The sequence below is a fragment of the Ovis aries genome, chromosome 20 (genome assembly GCF_016772045.2).
Source record: "Ovis aries strain OAR_USU_Benz2616 breed Rambouillet chromosome 20, ARS-UI_Ramb_v3.0, whole genome shotgun sequence".
Classification (NCBI taxonomy): Eukaryota; Metazoa; Chordata; class Mammalia; order Artiodactyla; family Bovidae; genus Ovis; species Ovis aries.
In genome coordinates, this window is record NC_056073.1 from 16,354,659 (window position 1) to 16,372,220 (window position 17,562).

The 17,562-nt window shown below is 36.3% G+C and overlaps 1 protein-coding gene across 9 annotated transcripts in view; it reads left to right on the top strand.

The window, feature by feature from the left end:
- Positions 1-17,562, top strand: part of UBR2 (ubiquitin protein ligase E3 component n-recognin 2) — a 103,734-nt gene that overhangs the window by 60,709 nt on the left and 25,463 nt on the right. For 7 of the 9 annotated variants that reach the window (XM_060403186.1, XM_004018822.6, XM_012100676.5 and 4 more), the window contains 16 exons: positions 419-480; positions 1,457-1,567; positions 2,289-2,354; positions 3,945-4,067; positions 4,215-4,278; positions 5,424-5,548; positions 7,558-7,610; positions 9,124-9,226; positions 10,194-10,242; positions 10,669-10,823; positions 12,677-12,779; positions 13,273-13,382; positions 13,488-13,568; positions 13,863-14,041; positions 14,788-14,987; positions 17,112-17,205. In XM_060403186.1, coding sequence (XP_060259169.1) covers positions 419-480; positions 1,457-1,567; positions 2,289-2,354; positions 3,945-4,067; positions 4,215-4,278; positions 5,424-5,548; positions 7,558-7,610; positions 9,124-9,226; positions 10,194-10,242; positions 10,669-10,823; positions 12,677-12,779; positions 13,273-13,382; positions 13,488-13,568; positions 13,863-14,041; positions 14,788-14,987; positions 17,112-17,205 — 1,678 coding nt within the window. Of the gene's footprint in view, positions 1-418; positions 481-1,456; positions 1,568-2,288; positions 2,355-3,756; positions 3,884-3,944; positions 4,068-4,214; positions 4,279-5,423; positions 5,549-7,557; positions 7,611-9,123; positions 9,227-10,193; positions 10,243-10,668; positions 10,824-12,676; positions 12,780-13,272; positions 13,383-13,487; positions 13,569-13,862; positions 14,042-14,787; positions 14,988-17,111; positions 17,206-17,562 lie in introns of those variants that run through there. The other 2 variants (XM_012100679.5, XM_060403188.1) reach the window with 2 other exon arrangements.

Genomic DNA, 17,562 nt, shown 5'->3' on the forward strand with positions numbered 1-17,562 from the left:
GTGCAGACCTTGAATTCCATGGCCAGTTTCTCTGTTCAGTTGCCGGGAGGATCTCTTGCTGCTATACTTTAAATGGAACAAACTTCATGATCCAATCGATTATGACCCTTAAAATTGGTTTAACATATAAATTGCTTTGATACTTATTCAGCTGCTTTTGCTATGTTTGCACTTCTAACATTTACTTCTGTAAAATGTAATCAGTGTATGTTGATACATGTAATTAAGACTCTGCTTCTAAGCATGCCTTTAATACAGAGGTTCATGAAAATAACAGTGTAATATGATAGGTCTCCAAAGAGACACAGAAAGGGAGTTAGATATAAAGTTGAGCAAATATTTAGTTGTTTTTGTTTTTGTTTTTTAAATCTAAATGACTTTTACCTATAGAAATACTTCTGTGTTTGTTTCCATGCAGGTTTGCATGTGTTGTTAAGCAAAAGTGAAGTGGCATATAAATTTCCAGAGCTCCTACCTCTAGTAAGTAGTGTGAACATTTAAAAGTAACTATTTATTACAGACCTCCAGTTAGATAATAAATAAGTTATGAGAATACAATATCCAGCATAAGGAATATGCTGAGTAATACTGTAATAACTTTGTATGGGGACAGATGGTTGCTAGACTTACCATGGTGATCATTTCATAATTACGAAAAAGTGAAAGAAAGTGAAAGTGAAAGTCGCTCAGTCATATCTAACTCTTTGCCACCCCACGGACTGTACAGTCCATGGAATTCTCCAGGCCAGTATACTGGAGTGGGTATAGCCTTTCCCTTCTCCAGGGGCTCCTCCCACCGAGGGATCGATCCCAGGTCTCCTGCATTGCAGGCGGATTCTTTACCAGCTGAGCCACAAGGGAAGCACAAGAATACTGAAGTGGGTAGCCTATCCCTTCTCTACCGGATCTTCCCGACCCAGGAATCGAACTGCAAATATCAAATCATTACATAGTATACCTGAGTGTGTGTTTGTATATGTGTGTGTATACAGGAAAAGACAGATTAATTTATTGTTGGAATTTGGCTCACATAGTCAAGGGATTTGGCAAGTCTGAAATAAACCTGGCAACCTGGTGGATTAAGAGTTAATCTTACAGTCTGAAATCCAAAGGCAGGCTGGAAGCAGAATTTCTTCATCCTTGGAGAAACCTGTCTTTTCTTTTAAGGCCTTCTAGCTTATTGGAAAAGGCCCACCAATATCATGGAGAGTAATGTGCTTTACTCATAAGCTGTACTGATTTAAATACTAGTTCATCTAAAAAATGCCTTCACAGCGACATCTAGACTGGTGGCAGTCAAAACTTGGGTACCATGGTCCAGCCAAGTCAACACATAAAATTAAGTAGCACACAGACATACCTTAAAATAATTTTGACTTGTATTTTATATAAGTTTCCATCTCTAAACCAGTCTTCTTTATAGAGTTGAGATTTTGTGGTTTTTTTGTATATACAGAGTGAACTTAGCCCACCCATGTTGATAGAACACCCTCTTAGATGTCTTGTTTTATGTGCCCAAGTACATGCAGGAATGTGGAGAAGAAACGGTTTCTCTCTCGTAAACCAGGTAAGTGGTTTTTAATTCTGTGAAGAGTTTTCAGTCCATTCTTTAGTTTCTGTGGAGGTTGTAATAGTCTTTGAAAGTCATCTATATTAAAACTATTGAATGGCCGCTGGGAATGAACCTTAAAAATGTTTTATTAAAAACTGTTTGACAGGATAGATGTAATGTTAAACCAAAAATTTCTTAGAGCTTTTATTCATATTTTATTAAGAAACAATATCAAAAGTAGAAATGAACTTAATTTTCACTTGAAGTCATTTTTAGAACAAAGTTTGATATTTTTAAAAACATAATGAAAAATCAAGATTTCACCTACTTTAGTTATAAAATTGGGTTAAGAAAGATAAAAGTTCTGTTAGTGTAGCTCTGAAATTGAGGTTTTAATTTTTATACCTCACCAAGACTTGGTATAGGATTTTTCTCTACTTTTGATAGCCATAAATCTCATTGAAAGAACTTTATTAGGAGACCCAGAAAGTTGGCTGCAAAATGTGAACCATAAAGTTCCATAGAGATTCCATACTATAATCTGGAAATTTCTAATTAATTAATCTCTATTAAGATAGCATTCACTGCTGGGGAAATCACATTGTGTGTGTGTGTTTGCATGTTCATATACTCACATGCACAAAAGCCAGTGCTCTTTTGGTGAGTGGGGAGAGGAGAGAACGGCACAAATAAAAACCTGTTTACCCAATATAATTACTTGTGTTTTTTTTTTTAGATTTATTACTACCACAATGTGAAATGTAGACGTGAAATGTTTGATAAGGATATAGTAATGCTTCAGGTAATGAATTAAAAGCATTAAATTTAAAGGTTTGGGGGAGTTTTCCTTTTTGTTATTTTCACCGGACCCAGACACTTAGGATCACTCTCAAATCTGTAACTTCGATCTACCCCTTATCTGTTGTTGTTCAGTCGCTAAGTTGTGTCTGACTCTTTTGTAACCCCATGGCCTGTAGTGCGCCAGGCTCCTCTGTCTGTGGTATTTCTCAGGCAAGAACACTGGACTGGGCTATCGTTTCTTTCTCCAGAGATCTTCCCAACCCAGGGATCAAACCTGCATCTCCTGCATTACAGGCGGATATTTTACCACTGAGCTACCAAGGAAGCCACCTAGCCCTTATCTACTAAGCTCCAAATTCATATGGCTAAAATAACTGATTGAACATTTCCATCTGGTTTCCTGAACACATCTTGTATTTCACATATTCAAAATAAAGACTGTGTCCTCCATACCTTCTTCCTATCTTCAGAGTTTCTCTACCTTAGTGAATTGTTCAACAATCTGTACAGTTATTAGAGTCAGAAATCTGAAAGCTATCCTTTCTTCACTGTCCTCTGATTATAAAGCCCCAAGTCCTCTAACTGATTTTCAAGGCCTTCAGTACTTAACTATGTTAAAAACTCCCTGAATTTGTCATATACTGCACTAAGTCTTAAAGTTTATACGTTTATTTCTTTCCTTACCTAGGTTGTACCCCCCAGCCTCTTCCTTTCTGTTTGCTACCTGCCTTGTTTTCCTGCATATCTTCATGTTTAGTTTAGCACCACTTTCTCCAGAAAGCTGACATACTAAAACATGGCTGTGTGTCCTTTGGGGGAGGGCCCATAGCATGATGCTTATCCCCACCAGAGCATTCATAACTCTAGATTGTGGTTGCCTATTTCCTTTCCTTCCTCCACACTAAACTGTGACAACTCTCTTGGTCCTTTTTATGTCTGTTTAAGTAGCACAGTGCTTGTCACAAAGTACTGTTTTCCATATTATTGCTGAGTGGATTTAGAAATTATAGAATAAGTTACAAAAATGTAAATTTCAAAAAATTATTGGTTCAAAAAAATCAAAATTCAAGTTGATTGAGAATCTATACAAATGGAATTTTAAGAGAATTAAAACTAATATTTAAAAGCCAGCATTTCACTTAGTATAGCATTTATTACTAAAAATTAGTTTGAGTTCTTGAAAAGAGTTTAATATGATATGCATTTTAAAAAAATACTGAAAGTTTTATTACTATACCACATTTCTCTCGGAGTCATACCCCTGACAGTGACAACACTGACATAAAACCTTGAACTGAATTTATAGGGATACAACTAATTCAGAGCATTAAAAGGGAAGAGAACGTATCGTCCATGTTATTATGATATGTGGGTTCAGGGCGTGTCTTGTTTTGTTTTACCAGCATAGATTCCTGTCCACACTGGTAGCTGTCACAAGTAAGGACTGGGGCTAAATGAGTCCTCATCTTTTATTAGAATTGATGAACGAGTAAGCTGCTTTCTCTTGTGCAAACCAAAATATGTCTCACTAGTTGTTTAGTAGCCCTTTTGACCTTCCTCTTTTCCTTTCTTTCATACATTTTAAAAAAAGACAGGTGTCTCCATGATGGATCCAAATCATTTCCTGATGATAATGCTTAGCCGCTTTGAACTTTATCAGATTTTCAGTACCCCAGATTATGGGAAGAAAATTAGTTCTGAGACTCCCCATAAGGTAAGAGCATGCCTTATGAGACCACAATACAATTGTTAGAGAAGCGCCTTTCATTCTTTTTGGTTATTTTAATCATCTGAGGTAATACAGATGATTCTTATTCTTATCTCTGAACTTGCTCTCTTCCATTGCCCCCGATGGTTTCAGGATTTAGTTCAGCAGAACAACACTCTAATAGAAGAAATGCTTTACCTCATTATAATGCTTGTTGGTAAGTTTGGATATTTTGAAACATTTATGTATTATATTGACTTTTTAAAAAGTTTTTTAAATTTTTATTTATTTATTTTTGACTGTGCTGGGTCTTTGTTGCTATGTGTGGGCTTTCTCTAGTTGAGGTGCACGGGCTTCTCATTGCAGTGGCTTCTCTTGTTGCAGAGCACAGTAGTTGTAGCACATGGGCTTAGTTGCCCCACAGCACATGGAATCTGCCCGGGCTAGGAATTGAACCCATGTCCCCTGTGTTGGCAGGCAGATTCTTAACCACTGGATCACCAGGGAAGTCCTGTATTTAGAATCTGAGTAGTTTAGAATCTGAACTGTTTCTTCTGTTTGAGCAGTTCCTCAGTTTTAGAGGAAGGAGATTCGAGTGTATATTTTTATTTTCCCCTCTGGTTACTGTAATGATGAGGGTAACAGCACTACAGTGCTTTGGAAGAAGGGGCGAGGACAACTGCTAACACAGGATAAACTGGAAAATTGTGAGTTAGGAATAAAACGGGACAGGAGAATTTAGCAAACAAGAATAGGATATTTAGGAGCTATTTATTGTTACTTTATATCTTAGCTGCGTTTCTCTCCATAGCTTTGTGGTGCGCAAGTGTTCTCACTATATTTTAAGTCCCGTCACCTCCATCTTTCCTGTTGTGTGCTTTACTTTCTCCCTCCTCCCATACTGTTTCAGACTCTCAACAGTCCTGGAGCAGAGAATCCTGGCTGCTGTCAGGATGTAATACCAAAGAAGGAGATCTCAGAAGGTGATACCTTATTTGCCACTAGATCAAAGATCAAAGGAGGGCTCCCTTCCTCCTACCACATGGCACATGACTTGAAAGCAGTTTCCTAGGCTGCTGGTACAGCTGCTGTTTCTAGTCCCTTCCCACCTTCTGATCTCATTCTTTGAAAACAGCAACCAGAGTTCTCTCTCCATGGCTGAAGACTACACTCACCTGTTGTGTCAGAGGCTCAGAAAGATGATTGGGAGCTGCTCTCACCCTGCTTAATTGCCTGACCAGTCATTGCTTTTCCATTGTACAGAAAGAAAAATATATTGTATTGCATGAATTATAAATATGTATTGCTTGTAAATATTATGATTGTTAAGTGTATGTATATGTACTTATTCATTGTTGACAGGAGAGAGATTTATTCCTGGAGTTGGACAGGTTAATGCTACAGATGAGATTAAACGAGAGATTATCCATCAGTTGAGCATCAAACCTATGGCTCATAGTGAATTGGTAAAGTCTTTACCTGAAGATGTAAGTACCTACATTTTAAAAAATATATGGAAATCCTTCCTTAAACCCTTCCATAAATATATGGAAATATTTTAACCTTTAACTGTCCATCTAGTGTGCGTATAGATTGACTTCTGTGTGTACCTTTTCCGCAGTTGTAAAAACTGCAGTGCTAGCACATGTATAACTCTAGTCACTCTTACTAGAAATACATAGAAAAAGAAAATACCAGGTACTAGGAGTGGAAAGCAGCGAAGAAATAGAATCCTTTATAGTGAAGCCTTGAAAGAGATAAGGCTACTGAATAAAAGAAAACGTGTTCCTTAGAACTGAATTTACATATCCATTAAAGAAGGATTGTTGATAGGGTGTTTAGTACAAAGTTGTGATGGATAGAGATAACACTTTATAACCTAGAAATACCTACTCAACTATGTTGAATAAACTAAAGTTTGCTAGATTTTTTTCCTTCTAAAGCATCCAAAGACTCTGCTAAGGCCATTCTTCTCATTTTAGTGAATGTAAATTAACATTCTATTTTTCCCGCTAAGCCATTCCTCTCATTTTAGTGAATGTAAATTAACATTCTATTTTTCCTGCTAAGCCATTCCTCTCATTTTAGTGAATGTAAGTTAACATTCATATAGGCATTCGTAGATCAGTTGTAGCTATTTTTCCTCCTAGAATCTTAAGGTCCTATGCTACCTATTTTTCAGCCCTGGGGCTTTTCAGAAACCCCAATTACAGTTGGGAAAGGTTTTTCACAATGTTTTCCCATATTTGAAACATAGATTAGAACTCTGAACCTTAATTTTCACTCTTCTAGGATTTAAACCTTTACTTGTGGTGTTGTAATACTTCTCTTAAACTTTGTCTTATTTCAAACTTTAAAAACTTTAAACATCTATGGGAATAGAGAACATAGTATAATGAACCCATCACCAGTTTCGCCAGATGACTTTATTCTTACTTCTACTCTAACCGCTAATCCCTACACCCTCACTGGGTTATTTTGTGGAGAATACCAGATTTACCATTTCATCTATAAATAGAATTGTATATATCTAAAATAGTGGTTCTCAACCAGGGGCAGTTTTGGCACCCCCCGCCCCAGGAGGGGACCATTTGACAGTGTCACTACTCAGGCCTGAGTGTGTGTGTTCCTAGCATCCACTCAGCAGAGGCCAGGATACTCTTAACATCCTACAGTACAGGACAGACTCTCACAGTGAAGACCTATCTAATCCAAATGTCAGGAGTGCCAAGGTTGATCCAAAAGTTACAAGCTTTTAGAAAAAACCTGTGCATTTGCCAGTTATCACACCTAAAAAAATAGTAATTTTAACATCACTAAATATCTATTCAGAATAAAAATTACATGTACTTTTTTTTAGGTCTCTGTTAATGGGCTGCTTTTGCCATTTCCATTTCTAGTTGTGTATGCAGGTACTTTTTAATGCAGGAAATGAGGGAACAATTATAGTTTCACTTAGATGTTAGAATAGGAAGAAATAAAATTTAAACAGCATTTTAAAAATACAAATACCTTGTACAAAGTGATGGCATCTATATCTACCAAACATTTTTGACCAGAGAATTCTTTTATTCACACAATTCCTGTTAACATCTTGTCACAAATAAGATATGATTTGGAAAATGCTGTTTTAATGAAAATAGATAAGAAATTTGTATAGCTATTTCAGGAAATATTATAAAGATATAAATTTTGTTTAAATATTATGCATACTTTGTGTTTTTATTTCATTCCTTTTGAAAGCTGTCACCTTGATTTCATATGGTGACTTGTTTTTAATTGTATCAATCTGAATGAATGTTAGCTAACCAAGTAAATTTCCCCAGCTGCATATTAATCATGTTTCCTATGGAATCCTCATCTGTAGAAACTGAGATAGTAGTATATTCACTTTATACAATTGCTTTATGAAGCTTAATGAGATAAAAGCACAATGCTCAGAGTGCCAACAGATACTGTTATTAACATGAAACACATTTATTTCCTGTACCTTTAGGAGAACAAGGAGACTGGCATGGAGAGTGTGATTGAAGCAGTTGCCCATTTCAAGTGAGTTTATTTTCTATTTTTTCACATTCGATTTTATTTTCTACATTAATTTTTCTTAGAGTGTTTCCTTTGATGGAAGGAAGAATAAAATTGTTGTTTTCAGAGAGTGACAACCATTTTCAGACATGTAATTCTGAACTGGATTTCTCACTGACATTTCTCTTTTATGATCTAGCCCTATGCTTAGCAGCTTAAAGTAGATAGATGAGAATTTTCATTGTATTCAAAATAGGTGTTCATAGCTGGTAGGTTCAAATAGCTGAAATTAACCTGATCATAGGTAAATGCATTGTGCTTCCTTTGTTTCCATTTGAATGTGCCGCCTGAGAGGTGGGTCAGCCTCCGAATGATGCTTTCTTTGGTGTCCAGTGTGTAACCCAGTCAGTAAACTAGTTTCCCCTTAAGGTTGTTGAGGCATTTTCTTAATCTTGCTTTTTCTTTGCTCCTTACTTCAATGACAGTGTCTTTATTTCTATTGATTTTAAAAACAATACATGTTTTTTAGGGGAAGTATTAAAAAAAAAAAAAAAACTAGAAAAGAGACTCTCAGGGACTTCCCAGGTTGCTCAGTGGTAAAAAATCCACCTACCAATGCAGGAGACCTGGGTTTAACCCCAGATCAAAGAAGATCCCGCATGCCATGGAACAGCTAAGCCCGTGTGCCACAACTACTGAGCCCACACTAGATCACAACTGCTGTGATATAGAGCCCAAGTGCAGCAGCTGCTGAAGCCGTGCACCTAGAGCTGCAGTTCTGCAATAAGAGAGACCACTGCAAGAAGCAGCCTGGACCCCGCAACTGAGAGTAGCCCCTGCTCTCTGCAACTAGAGAAAGCCCATGTAGCAACAAAGACCCAGCACAGCCAAAATAAATATAAATAAAGTAAATTATTTAAAAAAATTTCTCTCAACCAAATTACACTTGCTTTTTTCACTTGGTAGAACTTTTCATAGGCATCTTTACATGTCAAAATATAGAAGTTAACATCACTTTTAATGGTTTTCAATTGTTTGGAGATAGCGTAATGTGTGTTACCTGTTCCTTATTGTTAGACTTCAAATTGTTGTCACCACAATGACCATCACATTCCCATGTCCAGTTAGAATAAATCCACAGTGGACATGCTAGATAAAAATGGATGCATATAAAGCTTTGGATATAGATTACCAAATGAATCCACAGAAAGTAGTTCCAGCTTATACTCACCAGCAGTGTATGAGATTTTTAAATTACTATTATTTTTAATTTTTGGCTGCCCTGGGTCTTCCTTGCTATGCATGGGCTCTCTCTAGTTGTACAGGCTTCTCACTGTGTAGCTTTTCTTGTGAAGCACAGGCTGTAGAGCGTGGCTTCAGTAGTAACAGCACACAAACTTAGTTGCCTGGTGGCATGTGGAATCTTCCCAGATCAGGGATCAAACCCATGTCCCGTGCGTTGGCAGGCGGCTTCTTAACCACTGGACCACAAGGGAAGTCCAGTATATGAGATTTAAGAATTTTTTCTTCCCCAAAGGAAACCTGGATTAACAGGACGAGGCATGTATGAACTGAAACCAGAGTGTGCCAAAGAGTTCAATTTGTATTTCTATCACTTTTCAAGGGCAGAGCAATCCAAGGTAATTGGGAAAGTTAAAAGTATATTGGGAAGGGGTTGCTTGGAGTTTTTTTGTTTTTGTTTTTTCCTACTGCTTTTCACAGAGATTGAAAAATGACACATTTTTATTGTAGGAAATTTGGAAAATATTAAAAGGTATAAAGAAGAAAGTACAGATTACCTATAATACCACCACTTAACATATGGGGTTTTCCCCTTAGTATTTTGTACATACATAAAAGAGATCTATATAATTATACACATACCTACACATATCTAATTGTATGTATTTTATTGGCTTTTGAAGACAAATCATCAACCTGTATGGTAATCAGTTAACCTGTTTTACACCCATTTCAGAATTGCTAGTGCTTAACGTTATGCTTTCTCATGGTGACTTATGGAATTTAACTAGTTAAATTTTGCCTTTTAGCAGTTTACTCTTAAAAATAAGTTTTGAATAAATGGCATTAAACAAAACTTAAACATGAAGCTTTATGAAGTATAGTCGATTTACAATGTTATGTTTCAGGTATGCAATACAGTGATTCAGTGTTTATGTGTGTGTGTGTGTGTATATATATATATATATATATATAGTTTTTCAGATACTTTTCCCTTATAGGTTATTATAAAATATTGAATATAGTTCCCTGTGCTATGTAGTAGGTCCTTGTTGGTTATCTGTTTTATATATAGCAGTGTTTATTCATTTTTGATGCATGAAATAGAACTCAAACCTAAATAATTTTTTGACTTTGGTTGATACATGTTTCCCCTGAATTTTAAACCAGAAAAGAATCCACTCGGGAGATTCTCTTAGTGGAAGGGGAAGTTAACCTTGATATCAATTTCAGGGTGATGACAAAATTAAGGATAGAAATTTCCTAAAATCAGAAGTTAGTATGAGAAAGATTAACTTATATCAGTAGTTTTGGATATTGTTTCATATTACTTATTCTGTGTCCAAATTAATTCATTTTTATTAGGCAGAGGAAGCTCAACGGAAATTGAAAAGACAAAATAAAGAAGATACAGGTATTTTTAATCTCTCCCCAAATCTCATGTCAGTCTCTTAATTGTTAAAGGTTGTTTTGTATAGACTATGATAATGATCCTTAGTGAAGTGAAAGATTTAAATGTGAGCTTTCTGAATGAATGAACATTTAAAGGGCTAATATAGGTTAATATAGACATAGTCTTGTGCTGAGTCACCTCTGAGTTAATGGTTTTATCTCAGATCTTCAGACATTTCTAGGGAAAAGAAAGACCTTTTTTGTACTACTGCTATTTATGGAGTTACTTTTATGCATTTAACTGACCTGAGAAGGTAAAATATAGCTTTAAGATGCACATACTCTTTGAAAGCTATCAAAAGTATGTAATAAGGTCATAGTTTTTTTTTGGTTTGGTTTGGTTTAAAGCGTGTTCTACAAAAGAAGCCAGTAATATCTTTGTTTTCAGCACTTCCACCTCCAGTTTTGCCCCCATTCTGCCCTCTGTTTGCAAGTCTGGTTAACATTTTGCAGTCAGATGTCATGTTGTTAATCATGAGGACAGTATTGCAGTGGACTGTAGAACATAGTGGACACATCTGGTCTGAGTCCATGCTGCAAAGGGTAAGTTTGAAGACAATTATTGTTTATATTTCAGTGGTTTTGTAGTAAAAACCGAAATACAAAATACTCTTTCAGTATCTGTACACGGAGGGAGGACTTTGGTTAAAATGTAGTGTTATCTTACTTTGAAATAAAGTATTTTGTTTCTATTTTTGTGTCTAAGGATAAAAATGAGAGCTTGGCAGATGTTTTTACACCACGTGGTTGTGATTACCCTGCTCTTGTTGGCAGATCTGCCTCTCACTGACTGGTCCTGATCTGCCTTTGTTTATAGAGTACTCTGGTATTTGTATAATGTGTTATCTTTGCATTTGTTTTTTACTTAATTCTCCTTAAAAACTTGTGAGTTCATTAATACTTACATTTTGCAATTGAAGAAATTGAAAGTCAGGTACTTACTGTCCTGTAGCTAATTAGTGGCAAGTTCAGAACCTTTGTTTGTATTTTACTTTATAGCTTTAAGTCATTCATAAATTATTATCTCACTAAATTCACATAATACCTCTATATAGATAGTAGATAGTTTTTCTTCTGTATAGATGAGGAAGGCGAGTTTCAGTGAGAGTCAATTAACTGGTCCATGTTACTCAACTAGAAAGTAAGATAATAATAATACTCAATTAATAGAATTAGCCTATTCTTGCCAGGTACTTTTATGTATCGTACTGGTAAGCCTCAAAACTCTAGAGGGAAGCTAATGTTTTTTCCCATTTTAAAAATGGTGAAGTTAGGCTCAGAGGAACTCCCTAAAGGAAAGCAGTAAAGCCAGAATTCAGATGAAGGTGAGCCTTGCTTCAAAGCTACTATTTCCCATTGTGTCAGCAGCCTCAAGTATCCCACTGGCTAAGATATTTGTATATGTATACTCCCCTCCTGTTTATAAACATACACTTAAAAATGTGAAAGCATGGCCGGATGGGAAGGCATTTTGGAAGAGAATGGATACGTGTGTGTATGCCTGAGTCCCTTCACTGTTCACCTGAAACTATCACAGTATTGTTAACTGGCTATACCCCAACAATAAAAAGTTTAAAAAATAAAATGAGATTACAAAAATTAAAAGTAATAAAATGTAAAAATATGGAGTTGTGGTGTACTGGAGACTCTCAGTATTATATGAGCAAAAGATTTGTGGGAAACAGTGGAGAAAAGAGGAATGAACATCATTTATCTTACATATACATTGGCTTTACGTCATTCACACTAATGTTCTTCCAAATGTCTTGACAATCACAGCAGCCCTATGTATAGGGAAAGATTCAGAGACACCACACATGTATCTCCTTCAAAAATTGGAGAGCAAGGTAAAGAACAATAAAGATCAGACAGATTCAGTATAGTTATATTCTTAGAAGTCTAGCAATGAATTTTTCATCAGGTATGCTGAACATCTTTATAAATGATGTGGCATTAGAGATTAAAGTATGTCTCTTTCTGAGATGATTTTTAGTCCTTAGAAAAACTGAACTAGTATCATAGATTAGATAATTATGTGATCGATGCTTTCAGGTCTAATTATTTGACCACTGATCCTTAAAATCAGTGGTTTTTTAAGACTGTGGTGTAGGGATGGAATAAAACTGAAAATTATATGAATTGCTAGTCACAGCTGTTAGTAATTTTAACTTACCTTAAGAATTTGCAATTGAATTTTCTTCCTAGCTGAAATAGAAATTTTTGTTTCCTTGCTGGGAATTCTTTATTAGAAAATGAACTTTAGAGTTTGGATTTAACAAAAATTAGTACTTTGAATTATTTTTTACTATACTTAATCTTTAATAGTTTGATTTCTCTTTTTTCAGTAGTGGATTCTTTTTTGTTTTTTCTTACAACATTATGTACTTGTATTTTAGGTATTACATTTAATTGGAATGGCACTACAAGAAGAAAAACAGCATTTAGAGAATGTCATGGAGGAGCATGTCATAACATTTACCTTCACGCAGAAGATATCGAGTATGTATACAACTTTTACTGAACTCACTCAACATATCAGTGATTTTTTTAAGTGTAGTATAACCTCTTTTATTTGATCATATAGGTTTTAAGTAGATTATATTGAATCCAATTTTATGAGGTTATCTGTATTTACCTGTGTATTTTATCAGAGCCTGTGTATTTACCAGATCTAATTCATTTTCCCAGACTTGTAAAATCTCAGGTAGACCTTTCAGCTGGGTTTTTATTGAATTTTGCTAGAGGCTATCTTAAAATAATCATATGGTGTAAGACGTCAGTTTTTGAATGATGAAAGTGTTCTAGTTGTTAACAGCTTGTTTGTGAAATACAAATATGTCACATTTTGAGAAGTATTGAAAATTTCTAAAAGACCTGTAATCAAATGAAGGGCCCATATTATAAGCAATTTCATTTTATCTTCTTTTGCCTGGTAGTAATCACTATGAAGTCTTAACTATTGTTCACATGCCCGTTTTTCCTTCCACCTTAGAACCTGGTGAGGCTCCAAACAACTCACCTAGTATACTAGCTATGCTGGAAACACTGCAGAATGCTCCCTACCTAGAAGTCCACAAAGATATGATTAAGTGGATATTAAAGGTAAAGTTTCCTACATCGCTCTGCTTTTTATGAAAATATTAAATGTTTATCTTTAAATTTTATAATGTTTCATAGCTTCAGAGTAACTGATACTTTTTCTCATAGACTTTCAGTGCTGTTAAGAAGTTGAGGGAGAGTTCATCCACCAGTCCTGTGGCAGAGGCAGAAGGAACCGTAATGGAAGAGGTAGAAGATGTAAAGTGTGGCAACACTGAAACGTTGCGGCAGGGTCGATTTAAGCAATTAGATTTATCTGCAGTAAATTGGTAGTTGATATTATTCACAAACATGTAAATCCAAAGAAATTGTGGCACTGTTTGTTTATTTTTGTAGCAATCTTTTGGACTACTTTTTTTTTTTTCTTTAGCATGTTAAGTTGATTAAAAATCTAATTAGTATTTACAATAAAAATGTATCTCCTTTGGGGGAAAAATATGCATTTAGCCTCTAGTGGTCTAATTAAATGAAGTGTAATTTCAGAGTTCGAGAGACAAAGACAAAGCTGAGAGGAAGAGAAAAGCTGAGATTGCCAGATTACGCAGAGAAAAGATCATGGCTCAGATGTCTGAGATGCAGCGGCACTTTATTGATGAGAACAAAGAACTCTTTCAGCAGACGTTAGAACTGGATTCCTCTATCTCTGCTGTACTTGATAATGGGTAAAAATTAATCACAGTTTTTGAAATGCTCGACCAGTGGTTCTCAGTTGAGGAGGATGTTTGGTTTGGTTTTTTTTTTTTTCTTTTTTGCATGTATGTGTGTGTGCTAAGTTGCTTCAGTCATATCTGACTCTGTGACCCCATGGACTGTAGCCCACCAGGCTCCTCTCTCCATGAGATTCTCCAGGCAAGAATATTGGAGTGGGTTGCCATTTCCTTCTCCAGGGAATCTTCCCAACCTAGGGATCAAACCCACATCTCCTGTGTCTCTTGCAAGGCAGGGAGATCCTTTACTGCTGAGCCACCAGGGAATCCCCTTTTTTCTTTATAAGTACACTTAATCCTAGAGTAATTTAGAAGAGTTGACAGAAAAATTGTGTGGCCATGTAGTTAGAGGATTTAATCTTAGAAATCTGAGCTAATTAGCATATAATTATGAGCATGTCTCTGACTATAGATAGAATAATTCCTGTGTATGCTTAAAATGTAAGTTATTCAAAAAACCCTTAACATTCATAAATGAATGAGTACACTAGGCTCAGTTAACTTAGCATCTGGCTTCTGTGTTATATATTGGATTGCTGTGAGAACTGAAGGAGATAATTTAATAGATATGAAAAACTTTGTCTCTCATATCAAGTCATCAAAACTGTGTTTTAAGTATGTACATACCTAAAGTCACTGTTCTGTGATTCTATAGAAACTTCTTAGGCTCATTAATTATTCTCATAACCTTTTTATTGCAGCCCTGTGGTTTCGGATATGACTCTTACAGCATTGGGCCCAGCACAGACTCGGGTTCCTGAACAGAGACAGTGTGTCACCTGTATATTGTGTCAGGAAGAGCAAGAGGTGAATGCAGAAAGCAAGGCAATGGTCCTGGCAGCATTTGTGCAGAGATCAACTGTGTTATCAAAAGATAGAAGTAAATTCATTCAGGATCCAGGTAAGTCATAGCTATGTCCTCAACTGCCCTATTTATAGTGACTGCCACTTAGTATGGTAAGTGACATACAGAGATTTTATTAATCTGATGATAACTCTGTAGGCTTGCTGGTATCTTGGGCAGGTAACTTGGGTGGGAATTCCTCACTTAGCAAATGCAGAAACGTTCCAGCGGGTTAAGTATCATGCCTGAAGTACACAGCTGACAAATAGCAGGGATTCAGAGGAGAGCTGTCCTTTGTGATCGAACATTAACATGCTTTGGTACTTAACAGTCTTTCCCATTCTTCACACTTGTAAAGTTCCAATAATTAGTTGACACACTGAAATGACAATAATAATTTTTTCTCATGGATGGTTCCAGGGTGAAATCCTGATGAGTAAGCCTTGTGAGAAGCAGTCCTTGAGCCAGATTCTCATTTAGATTATTGAGAGAGACTACCGTGTAGCACAGGATTCTTCAGGAGTCTTGGAATCAGTATCTATGGAATGGAGGGGAAGGAAGCAGGTTTGGCCAGACAGAGAAGTTGAGCTGTGGTACAGTTCCCAGAAGACCTTAGCCAACGCCATAGGTGCTCTGGAGCTAGATAGAGCTCAAACCTGTCCTGAGTTGTGGTCAGGGAGTGGGTTTTTTATGCCCTGACACGACACTGATAATAAACTGGTTGCGGGCTGCCTCTGGAAAGAGGTGTGACCTTGAGCAAAGCAGTGTGACCCTGAGCAAAGTCTCTTAAAGAGGGATAACAGTTGAGTGCCCTCTTTTAACAGCTGATGGAGTAAGTCATTCATTCCTGCAGGGGCAGGTGGGCTATACCCTGTGTACACCATAGATACTTTTATGTTTCTACTCTTCTATTTGTTTATATGTGCATGTGCCTCAGTGATACCAGTAAACTTGGTGAGAACAGGAACTGTGTCTTAAATTCCAAGGCACTTGTTTAACCAGCGCTTTTCACATTGTAAGACTAGAAGGAAGTTTGAGAGCCCACTGGTAAAATTGCCTTTTCTCTACATAGAAAGCCTTCAGAGTGTGGCTCTCAAGCCCCCTTGTTAAGAAAAATTGGTCTGCTTCATCTTAAGAAATGATCATTTGTACCAGATGGTTTACAGATTTCACTCCAGGCTTAGGATAAAGTTATCACCTGTATTTAGTTTGTTACCTACTTGGAAAAACGGACTGGCTATAAGTGGATTTTTTTTAAGACTTTCACAGTTTAGGTCATTAAAGATTTTCTTTATGCTGTGAAATTTGCACTATTCTATTATATAAAACAAATTGAAACGAGTAATTTTACTGTTAGAGAATTTCTAAAATTATACTAATTTATGTAGAGAATTCCAAGAATTCCTGAAGAAGCCAGCTAGCCACTTTATGTTTGTCTTCATTTTTCATCTCCTTTGACTATAAAAATTAGTGCCAGAACAGAAGACTGTGTGAATTGCCCTTTTTTCCCTACTCTGGTTTGGGCTGCTGTCCTGGTATTTTGCTGCACCTGTGACTCACACCGTAATTGTGGCTCTTCTCTGCATGAGTGTCCTTACGCAGAATCTCCTCTAGGGAGCGCCCCACTACTGCCAGGACATCTTTTTTGTTGGAGATCATTGTGAGCCAGCTGCCCTGAAGGCGTTAAAGACAGCGCCATCATTTGTGGGAAATAAGAGTCTCTCAGTGCCCTGAAAATGTGATGTGTTCAAAAAATTAGATGTACTTAAATACAGAATTCCCTGGAGAAGGAAATGACAACCCCCTCCAGTATTCTTGCCTGGAAAATGCCATGGACAGAGAAGCCTACAGGGGGCTACAGTCCATAGGGTCGCAAAGAGTCAGACATAGCTGAGAGTCAGACAAAACTGAGCGACTAAACAACAACAGGATTCCAGTTTCAGTTCACAGTTCAAGGAAGTTTCATTAATTTGCTCAGGGTAATGAAAATTGGGGAGTCCTGTATTCTAAATAATCTAGGGTCTTGCATAAATTATTGGTATCTCAAAGGAATAAACTAGCATTTCATTTGAAGTTTACAGGCTCTTAGTAAGGATTGCACAGTTTAGCATTGTACATTTGTTATAGGAATATTAAATGCTTGAGTTTTCTCTTATGTTTTTTGTTTGTTTCATAATGCAGAAAATTATGATCCATTATTCATGCACCCTGATCTGTCTTGTGGAATACATACTGGTAGCTGTGGGCATATTATGCATGCACACTGTTGGCAAAGGTAATTTATATTCTTAATATTAGTCAAGAGACGCTTACCCAAAGACTCAAAATCTAATTTTTTTAATAAAGGAAATTACATTCTGGAAAAAGGGGAGAAAACTAAACACATTTGAAGGAGAAAAGACTCCATTATTACTGCCTAACAAATAACAATTAAAATTAATTTGCTTTGTCAGTACATTTAAAGGAGTGACTTAGAAACTTCATAGTATATCAAATATAATTTTTAATTTAGGGGTCTGTATTTTTTAATATGGGAAATCTAATAGACTGGATGAAGAAAAGGATTTCTACAATGGTATAAACCCAAGAAGAATGTCTTTCTTCGGGTCCAAGGTGAACAACTCATGACTCT